Source organism: Ictalurus punctatus, chromosome 11 (genome assembly GCF_001660625.3).
Source record: "Ictalurus punctatus breed USDA103 chromosome 11, Coco_2.0, whole genome shotgun sequence".
In the NCBI taxonomy this organism is placed as follows: Eukaryota; Metazoa; Chordata; class Actinopteri; order Siluriformes; family Ictaluridae; genus Ictalurus; species Ictalurus punctatus.
Window position 1 is genome coordinate 16,438,244 of NC_030426.2, and position 25,954 is coordinate 16,464,197.

The window sequence follows — 25,954 nt, forward strand, 5'->3', positions numbered from 1 at the left end:
TTGAATGCAAAATCAAGGAAACGCTGCAATATTCGCAGGAGCTTGCAATTATTCAAAATTACCCCCAGATTTTCTGCAGATTTGGGCCAAGATGCGTCATGAGACATCATCGCAATGCACTTTAAGCCAAAGCCCCCTTCAATTCATGTTCGTCGAACATGAGAACAGCTAAAAGTTTACCAACAAACATCACTGTGAAATGCCGTGCAAAACAATTTCGTGCAATTGCAATTTTGCCAATTCAGGTCGTTTTCCACAAAAAAAAATCACTTTTTTTTTTTTTAATTTATTCGTTTATTTTTTTTATAAAAGCAGCAGTAAAATCAAGTGTTTTTTGATGGCAACAATCACAAAAAAACCTCAGAAATGTATCTGTTTATCTATTAAACATGACAATTCAATAGAACAAGATTTGGAGCCGTTTCAGTGTGATAAACCAAATATTGTCTGGGTGAGTAATACAGTAGCTTAGAGGACTGCAAGGCCACACCTTCTTCACAGAGAGGCCTGGATGGAAAGAGTCAAATGAAATTCATTGGATTACACTATCTGAATACCAGTACACTAGTGTTACTGGGCTGACCATAAAAAATAGGAACTATATAAACTTGTGCTGCAGTTTAATTGGTCAGTCTTTGCACTAATGTTGAAGTATTGGCTATGTAGTTTGCCTTCATACTTGTGATGCATAACAGTGGTGTGCAATATTGAAGCCTATATAGTATTAATCTAATTAGAGAAATTCTCCCAGGTGTTTCTGACAGCGGGAGCTGTCATAATGTTAAAAAGTAGGGTTTTTTTCTGGCTTTCATCTCTGAGAGCATGATTTACTCTGAATAAACATCCAGAATAAGAAAAAAGTGTCTATTTTTACACCGTGGCTGTCTGTATCAGAAAGGTAGGAGGATGGTTGAAGAGAAGATAGACGAAGAAAGTAGAAATTCTTCATTCAGCCATGGCTGCTAACAGTTATGTGAGCTGCAGATTAAAGAGATGTCGGCTGTCTTTGTGCATCTCAGGAGAAGTACATGCTCACCTTCAGCCTCTCAGATTGCTTGCTGCAGTTTGAGTGGTTCAGACAGCAGGAGAAAATTAGTGATGACTCACTTTTAATGAATTCTGAACAGTGGGGAATAGGATTGAAGTGGCGAGAGACATTCACGGAATAAAAACTGGCCGATTGTATGGTGGTGTGTCAGTATGATGGTTCTCAATACATCACTGTATCTGCTTACATTAAATGCCTTATAATTGTCCACTTGTCCTGGATCCTATTCATTTTAATGGAGGACATTGCCGTATCCACACAGTGCATGATGTCAAGTCTTGTTCACTATGCGATGGCAAAAGTTCAGCAAAACTCAACGCACGTGAGTGTGTGTGTGTGTGTGTGTGTGTGTATACTTCCCTATACACAACCACAACATACAATGGTCTCAGATCCCTTCCCATGTATTCTCCAACCTCATCAGGCATTATAGAAGACTCAGAGCTGTGATCTTTGCAAAGGTATTGACTAAAAGGGTGCCAATAATTGTTGCACACCTATATGTAACAAATATATATTTTTTCATAAACCCTGCATTTTCTTTGCAATTGTTTGCTATCTATGCGAGCAAAGTATTTTTGTGATTTTTTTCTTTTCTTTTTTTAAACGAAAGGTTAAACAATAAAGAATTTTTCACAGCCTCCTTTGCTCATATTTACCAAGGGTGCCAATATTAGTGGAGGGCACTGTACTGCTGTTACTCCAAGGGCTAAACATCAGCCACAGTGATGTGGTGTAACGTTGAGTGTGCGGGATGAACCTGACCTTTCTCGTCCTCTGTTTCTGCCTGTCCGTCTGTCCGTCTCCTTCAGGGCAATTCTTTGCGCACGCTCTCAGTACTTTCGAGCAATGTTGTGTGGCAGCTGGATGGAAAGCTCACGCCAGTGCATCACACTACAGGGGTAAGTCAACACAATCCACAATACAACTTAAATATGGTGCATCTTTTGTTTTCAGACTAAATCTCTCAGGATGTCATTTTAGACCGTCACTGTATTCATACTACAAGAAACTAGTTACTGATGTCACTCCCTTTTTACCTCTTGTGGGTGGGGCCTGTCCAGTTTTTTTTTTAAAACTTCAAATAAGAAACGATCAGATAAGTGACACAGTATTGGTTGTGGAATTTCCTGGAGCCAGTCTTTTTTGTATTGGTCACTTTACAGTCATAACTAATTTGCTTTGAATTTAGAAAATCTTAATTCAGGTCAGTATAGCCCTTGTCAGTGACTATGTTTACATGGACAACAGTAATGTAATTATTGACCTCATTCTGAATAAAACGATATTGTGATTAATGTGTTTACACGAGTTGCTTTTAGAATATTCCTTTAGTTCCCGTTTTACATGTTCTAGAACATAGATCGATTAACGGCACACGTCATTACGTTCCCACGCCACGCCGTCTGACGTCCCTCCAGAATTTCACATAACATACAGTTGGTCTTCGTTATGGTACCGTATACAGTTCTGAGTGTTTTCATTTTCAATTTTATGAAAGCTTCAAGTGCAGTAAATTATTTGTCATGCTATACGTGCAAACAGACGACTGCTTGAAGCCTTGGGCTGCGTCCCAAACAGCGTACTTACCTACTATACACATGTATTTCTCCTACTATATAGTAGGTAAGTACACGGTTTGGGACGCAGCCGTGCTGTCTTGTTTACCATCAAATGGTTGAGCACTGCCGTGTGCGTACGTGTCCTGTCGCAAAATGCAGTGAAAACTCCCACACGACGTTAATAGTGTGATTAAGGTGTGTACATGTCTGCAATGCACTTCAATAATGTGACTAAAAGAGGAATACTACACATGTCTTAATTCCATTTGTGTTTACTTCGAGTATGACTTTTTAGCCAGATTAAGGTAATCAATAATCGCTGTTTACATGCTAGTTTCTTGATCAGAGTATTAATCGGGTCAGTATCGGATTATTGTTATCCATGTAAAAGTATCGACTGTCACAGAAATCATGGCTCAGTGACACACACTTGTGTACAAAATGAGTGGATGCTTTTCACTATGAAGCATGCTAATGCAGACACAGGATTAGAAAAATATAACAAAACATCTTTTTTCCTCATAGCAACGCCTTTTAAACAGCTTTTGCAATTATCATCGGGGGAAAAAAAGTCAATATCTAGTCAGTGTCAGCTGATAGGCTGAGCTTTAATATGGTATCATCAAAAATTAATCATATCAATGTGTCTCTAGGATTAATGCCAGAGTCATTATTTGCCAAAAGAGCTTTACAGCACTACCTTTCCTTTCTCCATCCCTCTTTAAGGTTCTTTTAATATAAGCAAGTTCCAGTCGGTGCTGCTTAACTAAGCTTGGCATGCCAGACTGTCTGTCTGTGCAGGCCACCTACAGTGCATTTAATTATTCATGCAATAGTATGTGTTTGTAAATTGGGCAGCACATTTATGTATGTGTGTGTGCGTGTGTGTTTATACGTGGTTTCCAACATCAGACAAGCATATACAGACAAGCTGACAAAAGCAATTTACAAGTGTGCACAATAGTTTACACCAGGGCTGTCCAGTCTTATCCGGAAAGGGCGGGTGTGGGTGCAGGTTTTCATTCCAACCAAGCAGGAGCCACGCCTGATTCCACCCATTTAATCAGTTGAGCTTGGCTTTCAATAGACTCCGGTGAGGCTGCTTCTTGGTTGGAATGAAAACCTGCACCCACACCAGCCCTTTCCAGATAAGATTAGACACCCCTGGTTTACACAGTTCAAATCAATGCAGTATATCCCAATATTTCATGTTGTACTTGTGTCCTAGTAAAACATCCAGAAATGACAATATATTTACTATTCTTTCATATGCATGTGTTTTAGTCTGGGCCCCGATGAGATGGAGGTTCTTCTACACTTTATGTATGGAGCCATTCTGGACCTTCCACCAGGGAGCAATGTGAGGTAGCCTCCCCTTTACTGTAGTGGCATCTACTTCAGTGCTACGTCCAGGGATCCCACATTTAACAGCTATCATGATGCCAGTTCAGTGCAGTAGTCTGCCTTGCGTTATTGTAAGTTGTTTTGTGTGTCCCTCAGTCAGGTCGTCTTGGCAGCAGATATGTTGGGTCTGGAGGGACTGAAGGATGTGGGTGAAATGGTTCTGACCAGAGACTATTGCAGGTTCTTCCCTAAGGTAAAGCCTGACTTTTTTTTTTTTCTGTTTTATTTTATTCCACCAAATGCTCAAAATATCCTCCAGAATACACCTGATACAACCCACTATTAATCGCTTAATGGAAATAAGTCCAGATATAAGCACCCACCATAGGAGTCCACTTTTATCCCGTCAATCCTCTGCCTTCTTTCCAAATCCTTTCTCCAAAGGCCCTTATTCCAAAGACATGTACACTGCAGTGATAAGAATAAGAAAACATGGGAGATAACTGCAGCAGTGCAACTTCACATCAGCTCAGTGTGCAACTGCTAGGTTGGATCAAAAGTGTGCTGTTTTGACCGCTACCTCCAAAGAAACGGTGTTATATTATGGTTTGGGAGAACAAATTGTACCAGGACCAAACAAAAAAATAACCTTATAGGCTGCAAAGTCTGCTCAGCTTCTCCAGATTTTGCTGCCACACAGCTGACAATTCTTAATCCCTAAGATTATGATAATATTTGAGTTAGTGCTTCTGGTCAGATTCCTGATATGTCTTCTGCTGCTGGCATTGTGGTGTCTAACTGCAGTGTGCTGTCTCCCTGCATGTTTTAAAAGCACTGCAGATTTCCAGCCAGAGCTCCATCTGTTCTGATTGTTGACACAGTTATGAATGCAGGCTCCAGTTTAAAGCCTAGACTGGATAATTCATATGCTCTGTGCTGATTTACAGACAACAAAATTGTTGGTTCAAATCAGCTCCATTGAATTGTTTTAACAAACAATCAAAGGGTTGAACTATCAAGACAATTTTTCACCGCCACCTTTGCTCATATTTACCAAGGGTGCCAATATTAGTGGAGGGCGGCTGAATTGTTTTAGCAAAAGATCTGGATATCCATATCATGATGTAATCTGATGTCGTCTTTGATTTTACATTTGCATTGTCTGAATTCTGTAATAGCTAAATTCTGACAAATTGTGTTGGCTGATTATAATTCCCTGTATTAGTATTTGTCAAGTCAGGGCTTGACCTCACTATGATTGCTAATTTCTCAAAGCCTAAAAAGACGAGAGAGAGCGCGCGCGCAAGAGAGAGCGCGAGAGAGAGTGAGAATCAAATGGTGCAATCAAATGTTCCTTTCTTGAGGAGTCCTTCAATTCTGTGTTGTGTATTTCATCAAGTGAAGTGGCTTTGATTTATGCACCACCTCACAGTGCTTCTACAGCTGTTATTGCACACTTCATTTGAGGCTTGCCTCAAGGACGTAGCAGGATAAGCAGCTTAATCACAAAATAAATAAATGTCATTAACTAACTAAATATACGACACATGAGAAAACAAAATTATTATAATTAAGTCATGAAAAATTGCATTCTGTGCCTTTTGCAGATTATTCTGAACCAAGAGATCTAGTCTTCTTTTTATGTGGTATTCATGTCACAATGATGAGGTTATTCATTTGAAACTAAAGAGGTTTTGAAATGCTCATAAAACGTGGGTTTAGTAGGGTTTTTAAAAAATCTACCATGGGCTAATGACAAGTTGGTCTAAGTTCAGGAACCAGTTGCACACGGCTTCAACCAAAGTGATTCGCTAATGCCGAGGTGTAAAACGTTTTGTTGTAGCTTACAATATCTGGCAGTCTGGCTTGCAACACCAGGCCGCTGTTGATGTCGGTTTGTACAACATAAATGATGTGTGGCAGCCTGGAAAACCCTTCAAGTGATGATAAATGTTTTTTATGATGGATAGATAGATATAGATATAGAGAGAGATATTTAGTTAGATGCACCAATGTATCGGCCGATAAAGGCAATTTTTCACGCTATGGGCCATCTGATGATCAGGGCCGATTATATCCTGTCCATAAAAAGAGGGCGGGAAAACACATTGATTACACGGGACTCGGTATGCAGTGAAGCGGGAGTTTCTGCATTTTTGCCACGCTGAATTAAAGCTCCAGTACACCGTTGAAAGATTTAAATGAAGATGAGTTGACAGTATATATTGCACAGAAAATATATACTATATATATATATATATATATATATATATATATATATATATATATATATATATATATATATATATATATATATATATATATATATATATATATATATATATATATATAATATATATACACAAAGATATATTTGTAGAATAGTCTATTTCATATCCAGTTAATGTTAATGAGCTAATATCATCACAAAAAAAAAGATATTATATATTACCAGTTTGAAATTCAATGATGTGCTTTTGTTTGTGGTGAGTGAATGTGTAGCCTAATCAGAGGTTTTTTGTTTGTTTGTTTGTTTTTAAAGAATTCAGTCAATGTTAATATGTATTAATAAGTAAGAAATCTTACTTTAATTCAGAATTTTGTTAATGTTAATCAGAGTAATATGTTTTCTGTTTGAGACCAGTTACTATGAAACAACTTGCTGAAATGGTGAGAATAAAGTTTTTATTTGCATTTTTTTTTTTTCAAAATTGTGGAATTAATTATTATTTAAAAGAAGGCATAAAAGGCAGAACGATTGGTATCGGTTATCAGCTGATATCACTCAGAATAATTGTTTATCGGTATTGGCAGAGAAATTTAGTATCGATGCCTCTCTATATAATATAGCCTTTTAAAGTCTGGTTAGAAAATTGCGTCTTATTTATTCCTGCTATCTGATTATAAACTGAATTGATTGTTTTTTTTGTAGCATGTAACAATCCAACAACTTGCGCAAAGACTAACGAACAAGGTTTTATACATTTTTAGGCAGACTAACCGTTTCCTTGTTTGTTGAACTGGCTCCTTACCTGACCTGATCTTTGCAGGAAGAAAGCTTAGTAAAGATTATAAAACCAGTAAAAATAATAATAATAATAATAATAATAATAATAATTGTAATTATAATTAAATATATTTATAGTTTCTTAAAGCTGAGGGGGCAGAGTATGCTGTCCTTTCACCATTTTCCATGGTGTTATTTGATGCATTGCTCTGCTGCCACATGATTGGTCAATTGGAGAACCGAATGGATGACCAGGTGTTCCTATTAAGTGTTCCTAAGTGGGCAGTGAGTGTATAGATGGTTGTTTATAGCGAGTGCTGTTGTCTCACTGTTTTTGCTCTTTCTTTTCCTTACCTTCCTGCATTGCGTTTGTGTCCTGCGTCTTCTTTCTCCAGTCATGAGATTAATTTAGTAATTATCGGAAACGTTACATTTCATTTGGTACAATGCTTCGAAAGGCTTCATCCAGATTGGTAGCTCTCATGTGACAGAGGAGGCTACGCTAGTGAGTTCAATTAAATTAAATGGAAAAGGATTTTACAAATAATACTTATTCTTATTCATCTTATTATTGCAGCCTGTTGAAGGAGTGCAGAGGAGCATACTTGAGTGCCTTGCCATTAGCCATTCCATTGGCCTCCACAATCTTTACAGCTCATGTGTCAGGTAAATATGTGTAAAGAACAATATATCGCCAATGAGCATACTGAGCTTGCATTGCTTTTAGAGCCTCTGAGATGAATCAGTGTGCAGTAACATGTTAAAGGATTGATTCGCATCTCTTGGTTTTCTCTAGTAATAGTATACACCGATCAGCTGTAACATTAAAATGACTGACAGGTGAAGTGAATAACATTTGAATATCTAAATACAATGGCGCCTGTCAAGGGGTAGGATATATTAGGCAGCAAGTGAACAGTCAGTTCTCGAAGTTAATGTGTTGGAAGCAGGAAAAATGAGCAAGCGTAAGGATCCGAGTGATTCTGACAAGGGCCAAATTGTGATGGCTAGACGACTGGGTTAGAGCATCTCCAAAACGGCAGGTCCTGTGAGGTGTTCCTGGTATGCAGTGTTTAGTACCTACCAAAAGTAGTCCAATGAAGAACAACCGGTGAGTTGGTGACCGGGTTCTGGGCGCCCAAGGCTCACTGATGTGCATAGGGAGCGGCTGCTAGCCTGTCTGGTCCGATCCCAAAGAAGAGCTACTGTAACACAAATTGCTGAAAAAGTTAATGCTGACTATGATAGAAAGGTGTCAGAACACACAGTGCATATTGCAGTTTGCTATGTGTGGGGCTGTGTAGCCACCGACCGGTCCGAGTGCCCATGCTGATCCCTGCACATCACTGAAAGTGCCTGCAGTGGACACGTGAGTATCAGAACTGGACCATGGAGCAGTGGAAGAAGGTGGCCTGGTTTGATGAATCTATGTGGAAGGCCAGGTCCATGTATATCACTTACCTGGGGAATAGCTGGCACCATGATGTACTATCGGAAAAAGGCAAGCCGGCAGAGGCAGTGTGATGCTCTGGGCAATGTTCTGCTGGGAAACCTTGGGTCCTGGCATTCATGTGGATGTTACTTTGACATGTTCCACCTGCCTAAACATTATTACTGATTAGGTACACCCCTTCATGGTGACACTATTCCCTAATAGCAGTGTCCTCTTTCAGCAGGATAATGTTCCCTGCCACACTGCAAAAAATTGTTCAGGAATGGTTTGGCGAACATGAGAGGTCAAGGTGTTGACTCGGCCTCCAAATCCCCCAGATCTCAATCTGATTGAGTATCTGTGGAATGTATTGGACTGTGGAAAGTCCGATCTATAGAGGCCCACCTCGCAACTTACAGGCATTAAACAATCTGCTGCTAACGTCTTGGTGCCAGATACCACAGCACACCTTCAGAGGTCTTGTGGAGTCCATGATTCGAAGGGGTCAGAGCTGTTTTTGTGGCACAAGGGGGACCGACACAATATTAGGCATGTGGTTTTAATGTTGTTGCTGATTGGTGTATAGTGCAACATCACAATACACTTTAACATGCATGTCATACAGCCTTGGTATTTTCCATATTTTATCTCAAGTGGATAATAAACTGAAGGGTGTATTTTTTTGCTGCTTTTTGCAGGCAGTGAGAGCAGACTCATGCATGTTAGATGTTAGATACTGCAGTTCAGTAAATATACTGCATAGCACATGCTCTGTTTTGAGATCATGCAGCAAACCAAAAGTAGGTCGATATTACAAGTTATCCCAAATGTTTGTCCTGAATGTTTTGATGCGAATCAATTTAAATGCGGGAAACAAATTCTTCCTGACCTTGCTAGACTCCTTATAGACTTGTCAACACTGACCATGTCCGTATCTTGTATAGTAATGTTGAAGTGGGCTAGCTTAAAAGGCATGTAAAAGTGCCGTTTCTTCCTGTACCTGATTTGGTATCAGTTCAGATTTGGAGTACTAATGTAGCACATGTTCATCATGGTTGCTATTAAATTATGTGGCTCTGCTCTTTTCTCTAATGCAGAAAACCAGCATTAGAGATGCGTGAGAAAGTAGGTCTGGATTTTTCCAAAGCTTTAGATGTGCGGAAAAGGCGTGCGTGCGTGTGAGAGAGAGAGAGAGAGAGAGAGAGAGAGAGAGAGAGAGAGAGAGAGAGAGAGAGTGAGTGTGTTTTCATGCTGCCTGTGCTGTAAGTAGGAGTGAGAGATGAGTCAGAAGTAAAGAGCCACTGCACAGAGCCCTCTCACTGATATTAATAGGTCTCAGAGCTTTTTTTTTTAGCTTTGATGATAATAATAATAATAAAAAAAGGATGATAATAATAATAATAATAATAATAATAATAATAATAAAGGATATTTTGTTTCTATGGTGCCTTTCTCACCGTTAAAAGGCTGGTGAAAAATGGCAGCACAGCGTTCTCCAAGCTGGAAACCTTTAGCTTGCAGCTGTTGTCAGGCTGTTCCACTTTGGCACCCAGTGGTTTTCTCAGCTGTTCTGGTTAGCTCGGAGCTAGTTTCAGAACTGTTTGGCTTGAACGAGCTGTTCTCAGACCTGCTTGTAGCTGCCTGAGGTCTTTTCTGGTTAGCTTTTATCTGTGCTATGAGCTGTTCAGGGTAGCAGTACTGCTCTGCCTAGTTAATGTTCATGGCTCATGGGCAAAGATGCACTAGTTAGCCTTAACTCTTTTCTCGGTTCTTCTTGTTAGTTTTAGCTGTTCTCTAATCGAGTAAACTTTTTAAAATATATTTTAAAAAATTATTCATTATTGTATGCAGTTTTGTAAAAATTGTTTCCTTCCTCAGGTGGGTAGCTGAGCATTTTGTGAAGTGCTGGTCAGAACGGAGCTTCTCCATCCTTCCTCCTGAGCTACAGAGAGATTGCCTTGATACGATCATTAAAAGCATGGTGAGATGGACACACACACACACACACACACACACACACACACACACACACACACACACACACACATGCGCGCGCACACACACACTGAGAACTGCAGGCCCGTTGTCCATGTGTCTGCCCACATGGCAGGAAGAGATTCAACATCCCTCTGGCTTTGTCCTGATCCACAGCTGCTTAAGTGAATGACTGTGGAGTAATTACGGCCTTTAATTGAGTTAGTCTCTGCAGTTACAAACAGCCGGCCCATGACCTCTACAGTCATGATCTGGCTGCTTTCCCGTTCTTACACACACACACACACACACACACACACACACACACACACACACACACGTAAACACTGCTGGAGAAGATTAGATTACACCAGGAAATGGTCACTGCTAAACATGGAGCCTCTTTTAACATGCTATCCATTACACTGCTCATTTATTAACTGAAATATGCATGAGTGTGTGTTTCCATGATAAAGGAGGAGAGACGTCAAGTGTGCATGTGTGTTGCAGACAGTCCAGACTTCGATGTCGGTGCTGTGTGGTACTGAGCAGCTGATTGGCTCTTTGCCTGAGGTGAAGTGGGCGAAGCAGGTTGCGTGTTTGGCCACTGAGCTACAGGGGCATTGTTTACACACCATTGTCGCACATCTGCCCCGAGTAATACACACCACTGCCTTCCACAGCCTCCGCAGGGTAGGAACACCTGCACACACACCCACACCCACAACAACTCGTACACACCCCAGGCTTCCATAGCCTCTGTGAGGTAGGAACACAAACATACATCACCATCTTCTAAAGCCTCCACAGGGTAGGAACACACACGTGCATAAACCTGCCGAAAGTCCCACATACCTCTACTTCCTTCTGTTAGCTGATCTGGCCATGGTTTAAGTGTTCTCCAAACTGGCCTTGTAGCCCTGAAATTATAAGCCTACTAGGGTTGTTACGATACCGTAAATCTTTAAAGATTATGCTAAAGAATTTGGGTTCAATGAAGTGTCACTAACCTTTGTGTATTCTGCAAAAGCAGTGCGATGTCGTTTTAATGAAAATAGTATTAACTGTCGCACATACAACATTACTTACGGTGCTACCGTATTGGCGATACTACCATTTAAAAAATACAGTGGTATTTTGAAGCTTCAGTATCACGATACTACCGTAGTTCCGGTATGCTGTGCAACCCTAAAGCCTACTACTCTCACACACGCACTCATTTTCTATAGATAGCTGATCTTATACAGTGGTTCTTGAAATTTCTGACTTTCTGTATAAATATGACTTAAAACATCACCAGATTTTCACACAAGTCCTAAAAGTAGATAAAGAAAACCCAATTAAACAAATGAGACAAAAATATTAAACTTGGTCATTTATTTATTGAGGAAAATGATCCAATATTACATATCTACAAGTGGCAAAAGTATGTGAACCCTTGCTTTCAGTATCTGGTGTGACCCCCTTGTACAGAAATAACTGTAACTAAACATTTCCGGTAACCGTTGATCAGTCCTGCACATCAGATTGGAGGAATTTTATCCCATTCCTCAGCACAGAACAGCTTCAACTCTGGGATGTTGTTGGGTTTCCTCACATGAACTCCTTGCTTAAGGTCCTTCCACGAAATTTCTATTGAATTAAGGTCAGGAATTGACCATTCCAAAACATTACCTTTATTCTTCTTTAACCATTCTTTGGTAGAATGACTTGTGTGCTTAGGGTTGTTGTCTTGCTGCATGACCCACTTTCTCTTGAGCTTTAGTTTATGGACAGATGTCCTGACATATTTCTTTAGAATTTGCTGGTATATTTCATTTGCTGGTATAGAATTCATTGTTCAGTCAATGATGGCAAGTCATCCTGGCCCAGATGCAGCAAAACTGGCCCAAACCATGATACTACCACCAGCATGTTTCACAGTTGGGATAATGTTCTCGTGTTGGAATGCAGTGTTTTCCTTTCTCCAAACATAATGCTTCTCATTTAAACTGAAAATTCTATTTTGGTCTCATCTATCTACAAAACATTTTTCCAATAGCTTTCTGGCTTGTCCACGTGATCTTTAGCAAACTGCAGACGGGCAGCAATGTTCTTTTTGGAGAGTAGTGGCTTTCTCCTTGCAACCATGTCATGCACAATGTTGTTGTTCAGTGTTCTCCTGATGGTGGACTCATGAACATTAACATTAGCCAAGTGAGAGAGGCCTTTAGTTGCTTAGACATTACCCTGGGTTCCTTTGTGACCTCGCAGACTATTGCACGTTTTGCTCTTCAAGTGATCTTTGTTGGTCTCGACTCCTGGGGAGGGTAAGACTGGTCTTAAATTTCCTCCATTTGTACGCAGTTTGTCTGACTGTGCATTGGTGGAGTCCAAACTCTTTAGAGATGGTTTTGTAACCTTTTCCAGCATGATGAGCTTCAACAACTCTTTTTTTGAGGTCCTCAGAAATCTCCTTTGTTCGTGCCATGATATACTTCCGCAATCATGTTGTGAAGATCAGACTTTGATGGATCCCTATTCTTTAAATAACACAGGGTGCTCATTCACACCTGATTGTCATCCCATTCACCTGATTCTAATTTCACCTTCAAATTAACTGCAAATCCTAGAGGTTCACATACTTTTGCCACTCACTTGGATCATTTTCCTCAGTAAATACATTGTTGTTTAATTGGGTTCTCTTTATCTACTTTTATGTCCTGTGTGAAAATCCGATGATGTTTTAGGTCATATTTATGCAGATATATAGAAAATTCAAAAGGGTTCACAAACATGCAAGCACCACTGTAGATTCACATGTGTACAGATGTGTTGGTAACTGTGACATAAATTGGCTGTCTCAGAGGGAGGAGTTTACACATGACCCCACGCTGCTGAAGAAGGTGTGTGTAGCTGTGCGGGAAGCCGTGACTGTGGAGAACTGCTGCGAACTCTTCAGCGCAGTGGACCAACTGAGCGGACAGTCAGACACAGACATACTGACAACACAATCAGCCACTCAGGGGCTAGAGAACATTGAGGTAAACAATGAAACGGCCAATCAGGAGGAAGCATGAAAATAACATTCCGCTCTGATCAAAGCTAATCTCATTCAAATCCCTCTTAAGCCAATTTGTTCTGTCTGATTTACAAACGAATACTTTATACATTTCCACCATTACTAAGCATGTGCTAGGATTTGGGTTTCACTGAATGCATATTGATTAGGTGTTATTGAAGTGAATAATGTATGCATTTTCACTCAGTATATTGGCATGTTTAGGAATCAGTGTATTGGCATGTTTAGGAATGAGTAAAGGGGGTGCTACTTTCTATAACTCGAAGATAGGTGTGTGTGTGTGTGTGTGTGTGTGTGTGTGTGTGTGTGTGTGTGTGTGTGTTGGATTGGTCTGTCTGTGATTGTATATGCCAGGAGAATAAGAGCCTCATTTGATCCTGAGATTTAAGCTCTGCGTTAATGTGCCTGACTGAGAACGCATTATGATAAAGTGACGCTACAAATAGAACAGAGCGGATGAAACAAGCACGCCCCATTCCGTTAGTGTATCTATAGGAAGACGAAGAGGAGGCATCTACTTCAGTAATAAACGCAAAGGTAGCAAAATTTGCAAAGAAACAGGACACTTTGAACAAAATTCCTTCACCAATAGAACACTGTGCCTTTGACGTACATTCATAGTATTGAATGTGGAATTTTATATGAAACGTTTGATCAGCTGAAAGAAATGAATGCCATCCCACTCAAATGTTCATGTAATACTTTCCTCGTGCTTCTCTGTTCTCTCACTCCTCTCAAATTGTACGTTTCGGGAGATGACGATCGGTCAGTAGCTCTCCAGTCCTCAGTCTAAAAAGACTGGAAAGCAGAAAACATGAATTAAAGAGTGAGGGAATTGGAGAGGCTTTCCAAAACAATATTTGGAGTCACAGAAGGTAGAGCCAGCAGCAGCCTCGGCTGCTGACATCATTGCTGCGGCTCAAGGGGGAATTCTGGGAGGGTGTGGAGAGGGTTGCCAAGGCGACCCGGCTCTGCAAGCAGCTGCATATTGGCTCCTCTTTCCCTGCTGTTGTCCGCCCCCCCCCCCCCCCCCCCCCCCAGCCCCCCCCCCCCCACTCCCTCTCGCTTTCACTCACTCACTGGTTGTGCTCCAGCCCTTCAGACGCGAGGTGTGTTTGCTACGCGCACGGCTCTGGACCTTTCTGCTTCAGTCGTTCTTTGCAGTGAGACACACGAGAGGATGGGAAACACTGCATCCCAGACACCGGGAACGGATACTCACAGGTAAGAATGAAAGAGAAATGGAAAGACAGGAATATACACACACACAAAATGGGTGGACTGTGTTTACTGAAGAATACGAGAAGATTAAGACCTAGCAGTTGCTTCTAGACTGCAGTGTGTGTGTGTGTGTGTGTGTGTGTGTGTGTGTGTGTGTGTGTGTGTGTGTGTGTGTGTGTGCGTGCGTGCGTGTACTAGCCTACTGTACTGTAACGAAGCTCTGTCTTTGTATCAGTCATAGGTAGCATGTATCTGTTCTGTCCAGCTTCTGTGTTCAGTGGGAGTGGGTTTTTTTGTGTGTGTGTGAAATGCTTTCATTCTTATGCTAATGGAGCTCTGTAGCAGCTTTATGTAGTGTAACATTAAGGCTAGAATGCGCTGGGCTCAGCCGATTTAAAGGGCCGACGTAGGAGGATCAAACTGGCTCCATTGATGATTTCAGTCCTCCAGAAATAAATAATGCTCTGTGTTTTCGTTTCCCATCTGTGGGTTGCATTCAAAAGCGTAAATAGTGTGAATTATGGCTTTATCAGAAGGGCTGGGCAATATTAATAATACCTCTATCTCAATAAATGTCACAGTATGATCTAATAGTATTGCGATGTTGCTCACACTTTAAACCTTAAATATTAATAAGAATAGTTTTGTTGTAGATGTTCAGATTTGCACAAGGTTTGTTTTTGTTTTTGTTAACATGTGGCTGTACCATATTGATGACCGTTGGTTAGCAAAACAGCATTCTCATGAACACGCCTTCAGGTATAATGAAGTACCTGTACACTGTATAGCTCATGGTGTACGACATGCAAATGTATGTCAGCATACAGTTACAAACACAGACAGAGGCATTCTGTAGTCCTTTGAAAAGGTGTGTTTTACTGTATTCTAGATTCTCTGTATTCTGATGCATGCATCCGCACCATGTCTTTTTGATATTTGAAGGACGGGATCCAAATCATAATTTGGACAAATCCATCTTTTATAACTGTTGCATTGTGCATTGGTGCATCTGCTTGCTGGATTGTGTTAGTAATGGAATGGAAGAGTGTTTGTGAGTTTTGTGTTTGAGAGGTGATGCAATTTGATTATAGATTTTCTCTCAGATTTGGTAAAATGTACAGAAGTGTGAGTGTATGTTTGTTCATGCATTTCTGTGTCGTGAGGACTGTGGAGGATAGGCCTGTCACGATAAGTACTTTTCTTGGACGATATATTGTCCCAGAAATAATTGCGATAAACAATAGTCATTTTAAGACCATTTTATGCCACTAGTATAATATAATAATAATAATAATAATAATAATAATAATAATAATAATAATAATGCAAGCACAATGAACGTTTAATTCTTAAGAATATTCAGACATTGTAATACAATATTGTGAACTCTTTAGTTATTCATTGTCTGTGTTTTAGTCTGTTGTTATGGAAAAAGACTTGCCCATTCTAGTTAGAGTGTTACTTAAGTTCAAGTTCAGTTGTGCATTCGCGTCATTTTGTGCAGAATCATGTTTTAATATTAGGTTTATATTGTGTATATGTCTGATATAATCTCATATGTTTATAGGATGCATTTGGGTGAGTTCATTAACCTGCTAGTAAAGCGCTTCAGTTTACCGCTGTTCATTCACTGTTCAGTTTCAGCTCACGCAGCTTCAGCGGCTCAATCCCCAGCATTATCCACTGTGACTGGATTATGTGAAACACTATTTGAAACTATTCTTTCTAGAGTTTTCTTCTTTTAAAAAAACATTGTTTATTGATATCGTACCTGTCATTTTTTCAACAGTATGTTTTAATTAAAATGAGTGCTAGTGTTTGCTGCACGTCTTGCACAGTTTTTGCATTTAAATGTACATTTTTATCTTAAAGTCGATGGATATTCGAAGTTCTGATTAGAATTTGAGAGGCCTAGAGCAGACGAGAGGACAGAAGCAGTGTAAATGACTAAAATGTTGGTGACATTTATTCTTATGTAAACAAACATGCATGTAAACACAGTGGGCAATATCGAGGTCAGCAAAAATGATTGAGGTCACATCCATATGTCGCACGATAAGTTGATAACGTAATTATCATGACAGGCCTAAGTTCAGTATATTAAAAAATATTAAGGTAGTTAGGGTCAAACTGATTTTAAAAAACAAACTTTTATTTGCATTCACACAGTAAATGTTTTGTGTTTTCTGTTCCCTTCCATCACCAAATACAGCCACACTTGATACTGGGGACTGTAGAAGACTGAGTAAAAAGCCTGTCCTTACCAGCTCTCAGGTAATTTTCCAGCTATGTATGTTTAACGTACATTATGAGCATACATTATTAATACAGAATTTAAAGCTGTTTGAAATGTAAAACAATGAGATTCAGTATTGTGCAAAGAGATTGATTTGTGGGGGAACAAGTGTTCGATTTGAGGAGTCAGGCCACACCTCAAATCAATGAAGACTACAGTTGAATAGGCCACATTTTCTTTGATGAGCGCTGTGGGTAAAGAGGCCACTCCCACCTTGATAAGATCTACATGTTAATCGGCCACACCCACCTTGTGCAGCTGTACATGTTAAGAGGCAACGCCCACCTTGTAAAGCTCTACATGTTAAGAGGCCAAGCCCACCTTGTACAGCTGTACATGTAAAAAGGGCAAGCCCACCTATACATGTAAAGAGGCCACGCCTACCTTGTGCAGCTCTACATGTAAAGATGCCAAGCCCACCTCGTGCAGCTCTACATGTAAAGATGCCATGCCCACCTCATGTAGCTCTACACGTAAAGAGGCCACACCCATATCGTGCATCTCTACACGTTAAGAGGCCACACCTACCTTGTGCTGCTCTACACGTAAAGAGGCCAAGCCCACCCTGTGCAGCTCTACACGTAAAGAGGCCACGCCCACCCTGTGCAGCTCTACACGTAAAGAGGCCACGCCCACCCTGTGCAGCTCTACACGTAATGAGGCCGCACCCACCTTGTTGAGACCTACAGGTGAATAGCCACGCCCACCTTGAGACCTCCAGATGGAGGCCACGCCCACATTGTTGAGACCTACAGGTAAAGAGCCATGCCCACTTTGTTGAGAACTACAGGTAAAGAGACCACACCTCTTTCACCTGCTTGCAAGCTCTCCGTAAATGATTTACTTCACCAGTAATAATCTGCTTCATCGTTATGATTACAGTGCCTGTGTGCAGAATTACTATAGTATGAACTCTCTTTGAGGAATCTGCTATTAACTCACACACACACACACACACACACACTGGGTATAATTCAGCAGCCATGAGGAGCTGAATCTGATTCACTGAGCCTGGGTGTGTTTTTTAATGAGCTCTCAGCAGTGTTTTTAAGCTTAGTCAGGTGTTATGTAGGAAAATTGGCTTTGCCTCTGATGCACAGACGCCTTGCAAAAGCCCCTGCATCTCCGTAGGGCATTACCATGGCAACCTTGTCGTGGTTGACAGGAGGTCATCGGATCAAGGCTATAAGGCCGCTTCTTATTGAATTTCTCATTCTCTCTCCATTTATCTTGATTCCTACTTTTCCTTTTACTGAAACTCTCATCTTGTGCTAAGTACACATGTCACCATGCTTGTGGTTGTGTTTGGAAATTCTGTGTTGTCTTGTATGTTAAACTGTGATAATCCATGTGGCAAATGATGCTAAATGCACATTTCTATAGCAGGTGCTGTGACTGATACAGTAAAGTGATATCTGTATTCTAATTTTGCATCAGTGTAATTGTAAATATGCCCTTTTGTGTAATGTTTGTACTGAAGTTATCTTTCTTCAGCAATTAAAGGGGAAGTTCCGTAACCTTACTAGCACAAATTAGCACTATCATAGAAAAAGTGATATGTACAGGAGAGAGAGAGAGAGAGAGAGAGAGAGTGATATGTAAGAAATGAAGCATGATGAGGAGTGCTGTTATAGGAAAATGAGAAACTGGGGTGGTGTGATGCAAAGTTGATTTATTTTGCAATAACAGCATGTCCCAAAGTGTTTTACTCCTCTCATGCCATAGTATTTTGCCAACTATTGCCATTTTATTAATTAAAAAAATGATGTTGCAACAATTTATTCGTTGATACTTATAGTTACTTTTAACATTGTGGAGGACATTGCAAAATAGTTTTGTTCCTCGCTTACCTTATAACAGATATTTACAGTCGTTGCCTCACTAGCCTTTCACTTTCCTCTCTCTTGAAGTTAATAAGATTAAGAAGCTTGTTGTATTATTAGAAACTTCTTAAAATCCCTTCATTCTAAAGAGTTTCCTGTATTGCAAAATGTAGTTACAGTTTTCCATCTGTCCATCACAAAGCACTGACAGTGGAGACTCCTTGCAAAAATCTTAAATAAATGTCTCCTCACAGAAACCTTGATTACACACATTTTTAAAAAAAAAAACCTAACTGTTTATATGGCACCCTGTGTAAGTACTTGCTATTGAAATGATAACATATTACAAGCACATTAATATAAACCTTGCAGCTGACACTACTATCTGAGCTGCTGGTACTGAAAATTAATCATTATTTGACCTATCAGAATTGAGAATTCAACACCACTGTAATATAAAGTGTTTCTGTATTAGTTCGACATCAAAATGGATATTAAGATCAAAATTGTCATGTCTGATAATCCCAATGAATCTTATTTTTATTTATTTATTTATTTATTTAGATAAACAGACAGTATGCATTAATCAACATTCATGAATGTAAATATGCCTAACTAAATGTAAGTTGGACCGACGGCTAATTTCAATTGGTAGTCCCATTGCCAGATGTTATTAGGCATAAAACAATAATATATGACCAAAAATGTAGCGTTTTAATTTAAAGGAACTGTTCAGTACATATTCAGTTTCCCCACTTTCTTCTACCTTCTCCAGCAGAAGCTTGGGAAATGTGCTTCAGGCTCATCCTCTCCGTGTGAGAGTCCTCCGACCTCTCAGCCTCTGAAGGCTCTCAGGGGCCCACGTCCCTCTGTGGAAAACACTGTAGCAGCCACGAGTGCCATGAAGTCTGATAGTCTGGGCCCGACAGCTGCCACAAAAACCAAACCTGGCACCACTGACTCAAGCCGGGACAGGACCAGCAGCCCGGCTAAAAAGAAAACACCCTCCACCACTAAAACTGTGCTGAATGGCAGTGTTGGCCCCACAGTGCGGCGGGAAAACTCTACTGCTAATGGCACAACACAAGGCAAATCACTCCAGGAAAAAAGTGTGACACCACATGCCAGGCCCAAACCTGCCCCCACTGGGGTGACTGGGGCAGTGAGTAAAGCTAAAGCGAGCAAAACCACAGCATCAGGGAAGGACTCAACTCACGGCTCAACCTCCGACAGCCCTGGGAATGCCCAGTGTTCCCAAACCACACTCTCTACATCAGGCAGCGTCTCACCAGAGAGCAGCGTTGGCAGTCCCCGGAACAACAGCAGCCAAGGTTTGACCATGATCACCTTCAGAGCTGATCCACTTTCTTCATGCCCTCTTTGATAGCATTTAGTCTGAGTGTTATCTCTAGGTACGTTTACATGTGCCCATTTCCGTCAGTTTGAATGAATTCAGTCTGATTCTGAAAGTGCCGTTTATATGTACCCTAAACATTTGAAATCCAATTCAAATATTCTTTTACATGTTGATTACATATATTTTGAACAAAACTTCTGCGCAGAGTGTATGTTGTCGCGTTCCACTGCACTGCACATGTGCGTAGGGTATTTCTGAATCCAGTTGAAAAAATGGATAGGTTCAAGCATTTACATGGCTAATTTCTTCCTAATTACTGAATTATTTCAGATCTACACCACCCCTTTCAATCCGATCAAAATGTCATTCGGATTGAGCTCAATCGGATTGGTTGAGGTGTTTACAGAAAGCCTTTTCAATCTGATTGAGCTATCCATCCGATTTCTAATGGATTATTTGGTTGCAATAAAATGTACCTACTGTGGCCATTTCGGTCACCTGGCGTGTAAAGCTGTGGGCACAGGATGAAGTTCCAGTGTTAGTGAAGCAAGATAAAACTAATCATATATGATTTGCTAGATTTGAAATAGGGTTTTGAGTCTGACTGATATCAAACCTTTGTCACAAATACTGATATTAGGAAGCCACAAATTCAGACATCTTGATGGTATCCATCAGTATAATTTTATACTTATAATACTAATTATAATTTTATACTGATAACTCATAATTTTCCCCTTATGCCAAATTTGGAAATACCAGGGTCAAAAAGCCATTTTTGGTGTTGGGACATGTTCGGTATCTAAAGTTAGCTCCTTTTAATTTTTCTATTGGAACTCCAAGGCTAATATACATACCAGTTTAGCACTGTGTAAACTTCATGCCAAAGAGTATGACAGTGTGTGTGAGCGTGTGTGTGCTGTCTGTGTAAAGCTCAAAGACTTTTTACAGTCAAAACAATAGCTCAAACTTAGCCCAAAGCCTGAAAGCCAAAGCACACAGAAGTGTGACAGATAAATCCCTTGGTCCACATATTGTTCATTGCTTTTCGATTGATACGAGTCTCCTTCAGTGAAAAGAGCATTCCTCATGTCTCATCCTGCCAGAAATCAAAGCAAAAGCACGCAATGGAAAGATGTAGCACAAGGGACCATTAGAGAAAAGTAAAGCCATCAGCTTGCTGCCAATAATGATTTTTCAATGTGTCTGTTAATTAGTAATAATACTAACTAAATAAATCTATTTTTACTAGACAAGCACATTGTCTATTATAGATCAGCGTTTCCCACAGATCTGAAAAATCTTTTAATGCCATCATGTCCCATGTCCCCTGTTGACTGTACAAATTTTCTTTAATTGTTACCTGCAAATAAAATTTCATGTCCTATTTATATTTACATAATATAATTGTTTCTGCATAAATAAACCCTTGGGTATTTGTATGTATTAGCAAGGTCTTACAGGCCCAATTTATGCATTCTCTTCCAAACTCAGTAAGTTGTTATGCTTTTCCAGCTCTCAGGTCAAAACCCCAAGCCATGTCAACAACAAGATCTCCTCTGACCAAGCCTGTCCAGAAACCAGAGAAGGCTAATAGGTGAGCTTGCAAATCAGAATACAACTTCATGGACTAGATTAGCAAACGGTTTTGTGTTGCTGTAGCTCAAATTATGACTGATATGTTCTGATTCAGTTACTGTATATTTTTGAACTTCAGTATGGATGCAAAAAGGTGTCTTATAGTACACTATATGACCAAAAGGTTGTGAACACCTGTCCATCACACCCATATGTGCTCTTTTGAAGATCATGTCCCAGATTTAGATTTATGTTCCAGGCTTTCCACTAGATTTCGGAAGCTGGCTGGTGGGGATTTGCCCATTTAGCCACAAAAGCATTAATGTGATTGGGCACTGATGTTGGGTGAGGAGGCCTGGCATGCAGTCAGTGTTCCAGGTGTTCCAGGTTATCCCAGAGGTATTCAGTGGAGTTGAGGTCAGGGCCACTTTGTGGTAACAGTTTGAGGAAGGCCCACATGTGGGTGATGGTTAGGTTTTAGCCATATAGAGTATATACATGTTATTTGCTTGGAAATCTGCAAACACTTAATTGGAATTTTTCTTACTTGTGCAATAATGTCTTAATATTTGCTAGTTACTGAGTGCCTCTTTCTGTTTATTTCCCAGTCCCATTAATAAAGGGAATAAACCCAAGAGCACAGCGAGCAGCAAAGCAGGTACGAGTGTGGGGGCTGCAGCTCGAACGGAGCCAAAGAGCAAAAGCACTGCTTCAGGCTCTTTAGAGAACAACGGTAAGAGAGACCCTAGCTTCAGATGCTCATATAGACGCAATAAATTATGTTAATACAAATTGGATTATTACTAAATTATACTAGACGTGTATCTAAATGGGGAGTGCTTCCCCACTTTCGTCTTTGAGTCACCCTTTTAGCACTTACGTTGCTCTAACCAACCCCGGTTTATGTTATCCTTTGACTGTTCTTTTTAGCTAAATATATTGTACTTCATGAATCATTAAGTGTGTGTGTGTGTGTGTGTGTGTGTGTGTGTGTGTGTGTGTAATATATATATATATATATATATATATATATATATATATATATATATATATATATATATATATATATATATATATATATATATATATATAATATATATATAATATATATATAATTTTTTGTGTGTGTACAGCTTCACCACGATGTGGTTCAGTCGTGACCAACAGAAAGCCTACCTTTCCCAGGAAAGAGGATGAAAAAGATGGTTCCAAGCATTACACCACAAGGAAACCAACAAAACCAAGCACAGATTCAAAACCTAACACCAAACCAGCCAAACCCACCGTATCATCATCACCTAAATCATCTCCATCGACAACAAATAAAAGCGGACCCAATAGGAAAGTTCCAGAAACCCCAGCGGCGAAATCTTCTCCCAAGTCTGTGATGCCATCCAAACAGTCGTCACTTGCTGCCTCCAAAAAGCCATCTGCTGCAGAGAAGCATTCAGCATCTAACCCAAAACACTCAGTGGCCCCTCAGCAGCCAAACGTAACTACTAAGGAAGTGAGGACTCAGGAAGTGAGATCAACCCAAGACCAGAGCCCCAAAAATCCTGTATCAGCTGAAAGGAATTTGGATGTAAGCACTGAGCAGCGTTGTACTGTTCAGGATTCTGTACCCAAAGCAGCTATGGTAGCCTCCACTGAGTCTTTTGTTGCTAAGAAAAACATCAGCCCACCTGTTGAAGGCAGCAGTTTAGACAAGAAACGCACTACAGAACAGAAAGCACTACAAAGCCATACCATTCATACCTCCCAGAATCACTCCAGAGAGGCAGACTTTCCCCCTGACACACCATGCAGCCTGGGGAGCACAGACACCCCCCTGGAGGACTCATGGAGTGGGATCCACCCTCAAGTCAGTCCTGAATCGGAGACGGCCAGTGCCACTACGTCCTCAGACGACATCAAGCCGCGATCGGAAGATTATGACGCTGGTGGTTCGCAGGATGACGACTGCTGCTCACACGAGCGCGGTGCAACGAAATGTGGGACGATGCGATGCCCTGACTTTTTGGGCCGCAGCAGCAGTGACACCAGCACTCCAGAGGAGCTGAAGATATACGAGGGTGCGGCCGGGCTGCGAGTAGAGGTGCGGCTCAGGGGCCGCGAAGCAGAGACTACGAGCGAAGAAGAGGTGGGCCGTCGGCGGCCCCCATCCTGGATAAGACGTGATGAAGTACCTGTGAAGGATGAGCCGTGCAAGATGGACGACGATTTAACAAACATGAAGAGTGTGCCAGAACACCAGCACCTCTCTTCTGAAGAAGACGAAGAAGAGGAGGAGGAGGAAGATTCTGAAGAAGAACGGTCCGAAGTAGAAGTTTTGCCTGGTGGCATTGCACCTCCTCACCCAGAACCGTCTCCACAGTACCAGGGTATTGTCAACCCGGCATTCGAAGACGCAGCTGACCAAGAGAACGAGCACGAATACCAACCTACTTCTGGTTTCCATCGCTCAGTTCTGCTCTCGGTGGATGAGTGTGAGGAGCTGGGATCTGAAGAAGTGGGAAATGGTGATGTCTTTGAAATTGATGTGCCTCAAAACACCCAGGCTAAATCCTGTTCCCAGAAGTCCACCCGCACAACAAAGGACAACCTTCAGAATCCAGACCTTAAATCCCTGGTGTTCCATACCGAGGTCCATGAATCTCCAGTCCAGGATGTATGTGAGCTTAAACAGTCAGGCCCTTCTCAGCTAGACACAGACTTAAATGAAGTCCCTCCTCAGGAACGACCCAGTCACCTGGACCTACGACTGGCCGAGCAGTACAGCAGCTCGCAGTCTAAGCATGCAGAGAGCAAGAGAGCAGAATTATGGCTAGACATACCTGAAGCTCAGGTGACTACAAGCTCACCTGCACACCCTGCCCAGTCCCCAGCAGGTAATGTATAATATTGGCGCCACAGACCCCCTCCAAAGATGCCAGCTTGTTAATTCACCCACAGTTCCAGTGTTTACCAGCACTACACCACCTCCTTAGCAAATCCAACATTCCAGAGTTCATTTCAGCCCCATGAAATTAAATCTATAAAATCTTCTATAAAAATCTTTCTTCCGTGTTAGAGTTTCAAACCAAAAGAGTGCTGCATTTGCTAGAATATTCCTGCCCCCCCCCCCCCCCCCCCCCCTTATTTCTTTTCACCAATCAGTCAGGATCTCTTCCAGTAATTATCCAACACTCATCTTGATGGCTAAACTACCTGCACACTGAGGCACTGTGTCGTTAATAAGTTTACAAACCATAAAGATGAAAAGCAGTCGTGTGTAAGACACGATCCGTGGAATGAGATCACGTGTGAGCTAAAGTAGCCGTACAAAATGCACTTTGACACAAGGTCTTGCCTGTAACGAATGCAATTCTTTACCTTTTTTTTTTTTTTTTGATACATGAAACGTATACACTTTTTTCAAATTTTATTTTATTAATTTAATTTTTTTAAAGAAAAAAAACAACCACTTGATTGTTACATGTTAATGAAAAACACAAGCACTCTGACTTGATTTACGACATGACTCACGGCTCAGCCAAAGCTGACCTCGTTCAGTAACTTCCTTCCTATAATCATTGGAAACTATCAAACTAGCCAAGGCAGCCACATTAGTCTGAAGGCAGTGAGTAAAAGGTACCAATGTGTGATCCATCATTTCTTTTTTTTTTTTTTTTTTTTTTTCTTTTTTTTTAAATTATTATTTCTTTATTTTAGTTTTATTTATTTTAGCTTGGGATTAGCATGAGGATATTCTGATCCTCAGTAATACTCTGCGTGTCCCTTTATTAATCAATCCAGCTGGGAATTTATGCATGCTAACTATTGTTTTCCATCATTTCTGAATTCCCGTGTGTTGGTTTTTTGTGTGTGAGATTTTTTATTTTTTTTTTATTTTTTCGTAATTCATACTCCCCGCCCCTATTTCATTTCCACTAGAGCATGATGTTGATAGTCAGTAGGTAATCATTTTCCTGAGCGTAGATCTGTTTTGTGTTGTATTTTTTCCTTTTCAGTGTACTGTAGATTTTTGCAGTTTTCTGTATAGTGTGTTCTGTTACTCTCTTGCTACATATGTCTCTCTTTTGTCACGTTATATTATAATTGCAGTCTCTGTAATACTGCCACAGACATATCCCTTACCATATAACCCCCAAAAAACAGTCTGTCTTTTGCCAGTAACTGTCAGTTTGTCAATATAAAGATAAAACTGTTACATCTAGTGTTTAAAAAAAAAAATAATTACAAGTTTCATGT

At 40.6% G+C, this 25,954-nt stretch overlaps 1 protein-coding gene across 3 annotated transcripts in view; it reads left to right on the plus strand.

Moving 5' to 3' along the window:
* btbd8 (BTB domain containing 8) overlaps positions 1-25,954 on the plus strand; it is a 36,869-nt gene that overhangs the window by 9,105 nt on the left and 1,810 nt on the right. The window contains exons 6-18 of one of the 3 annotated variants that reach the window (XM_053683643.1): positions 1,861-1,950; positions 3,895-3,975; positions 4,111-4,207; positions 7,539-7,627; positions 10,272-10,374; positions 10,878-11,060; positions 13,214-13,390; positions 14,523-14,652; positions 16,862-16,923; positions 19,544-20,099; positions 21,641-21,722; positions 22,312-22,436; positions 22,837-24,591. In XM_053683643.1, the coding sequence (XP_053539618.1) occupies positions 1,861-1,950; positions 3,895-3,975; positions 4,111-4,207; positions 7,539-7,627; positions 10,272-10,374; positions 10,878-11,060; positions 13,214-13,390; positions 14,523-14,652; positions 16,862-16,923; positions 19,544-20,099; positions 21,641-21,722; positions 22,312-22,436; positions 22,837-24,591 (3,530 nt within the window). The remainder of the gene's footprint in view (positions 1-1,860; positions 1,951-3,894; positions 3,976-4,110; positions 4,208-7,538; positions 7,628-10,271; positions 10,375-10,877; positions 11,061-13,213; positions 13,391-14,522; positions 14,653-16,861; positions 16,924-19,543; positions 20,100-21,640; positions 21,723-22,311; positions 22,437-22,836; positions 24,592-25,954) is intronic. The other 2 variants (XM_053683644.1, XM_053683645.1) reach the window with 2 other exon arrangements.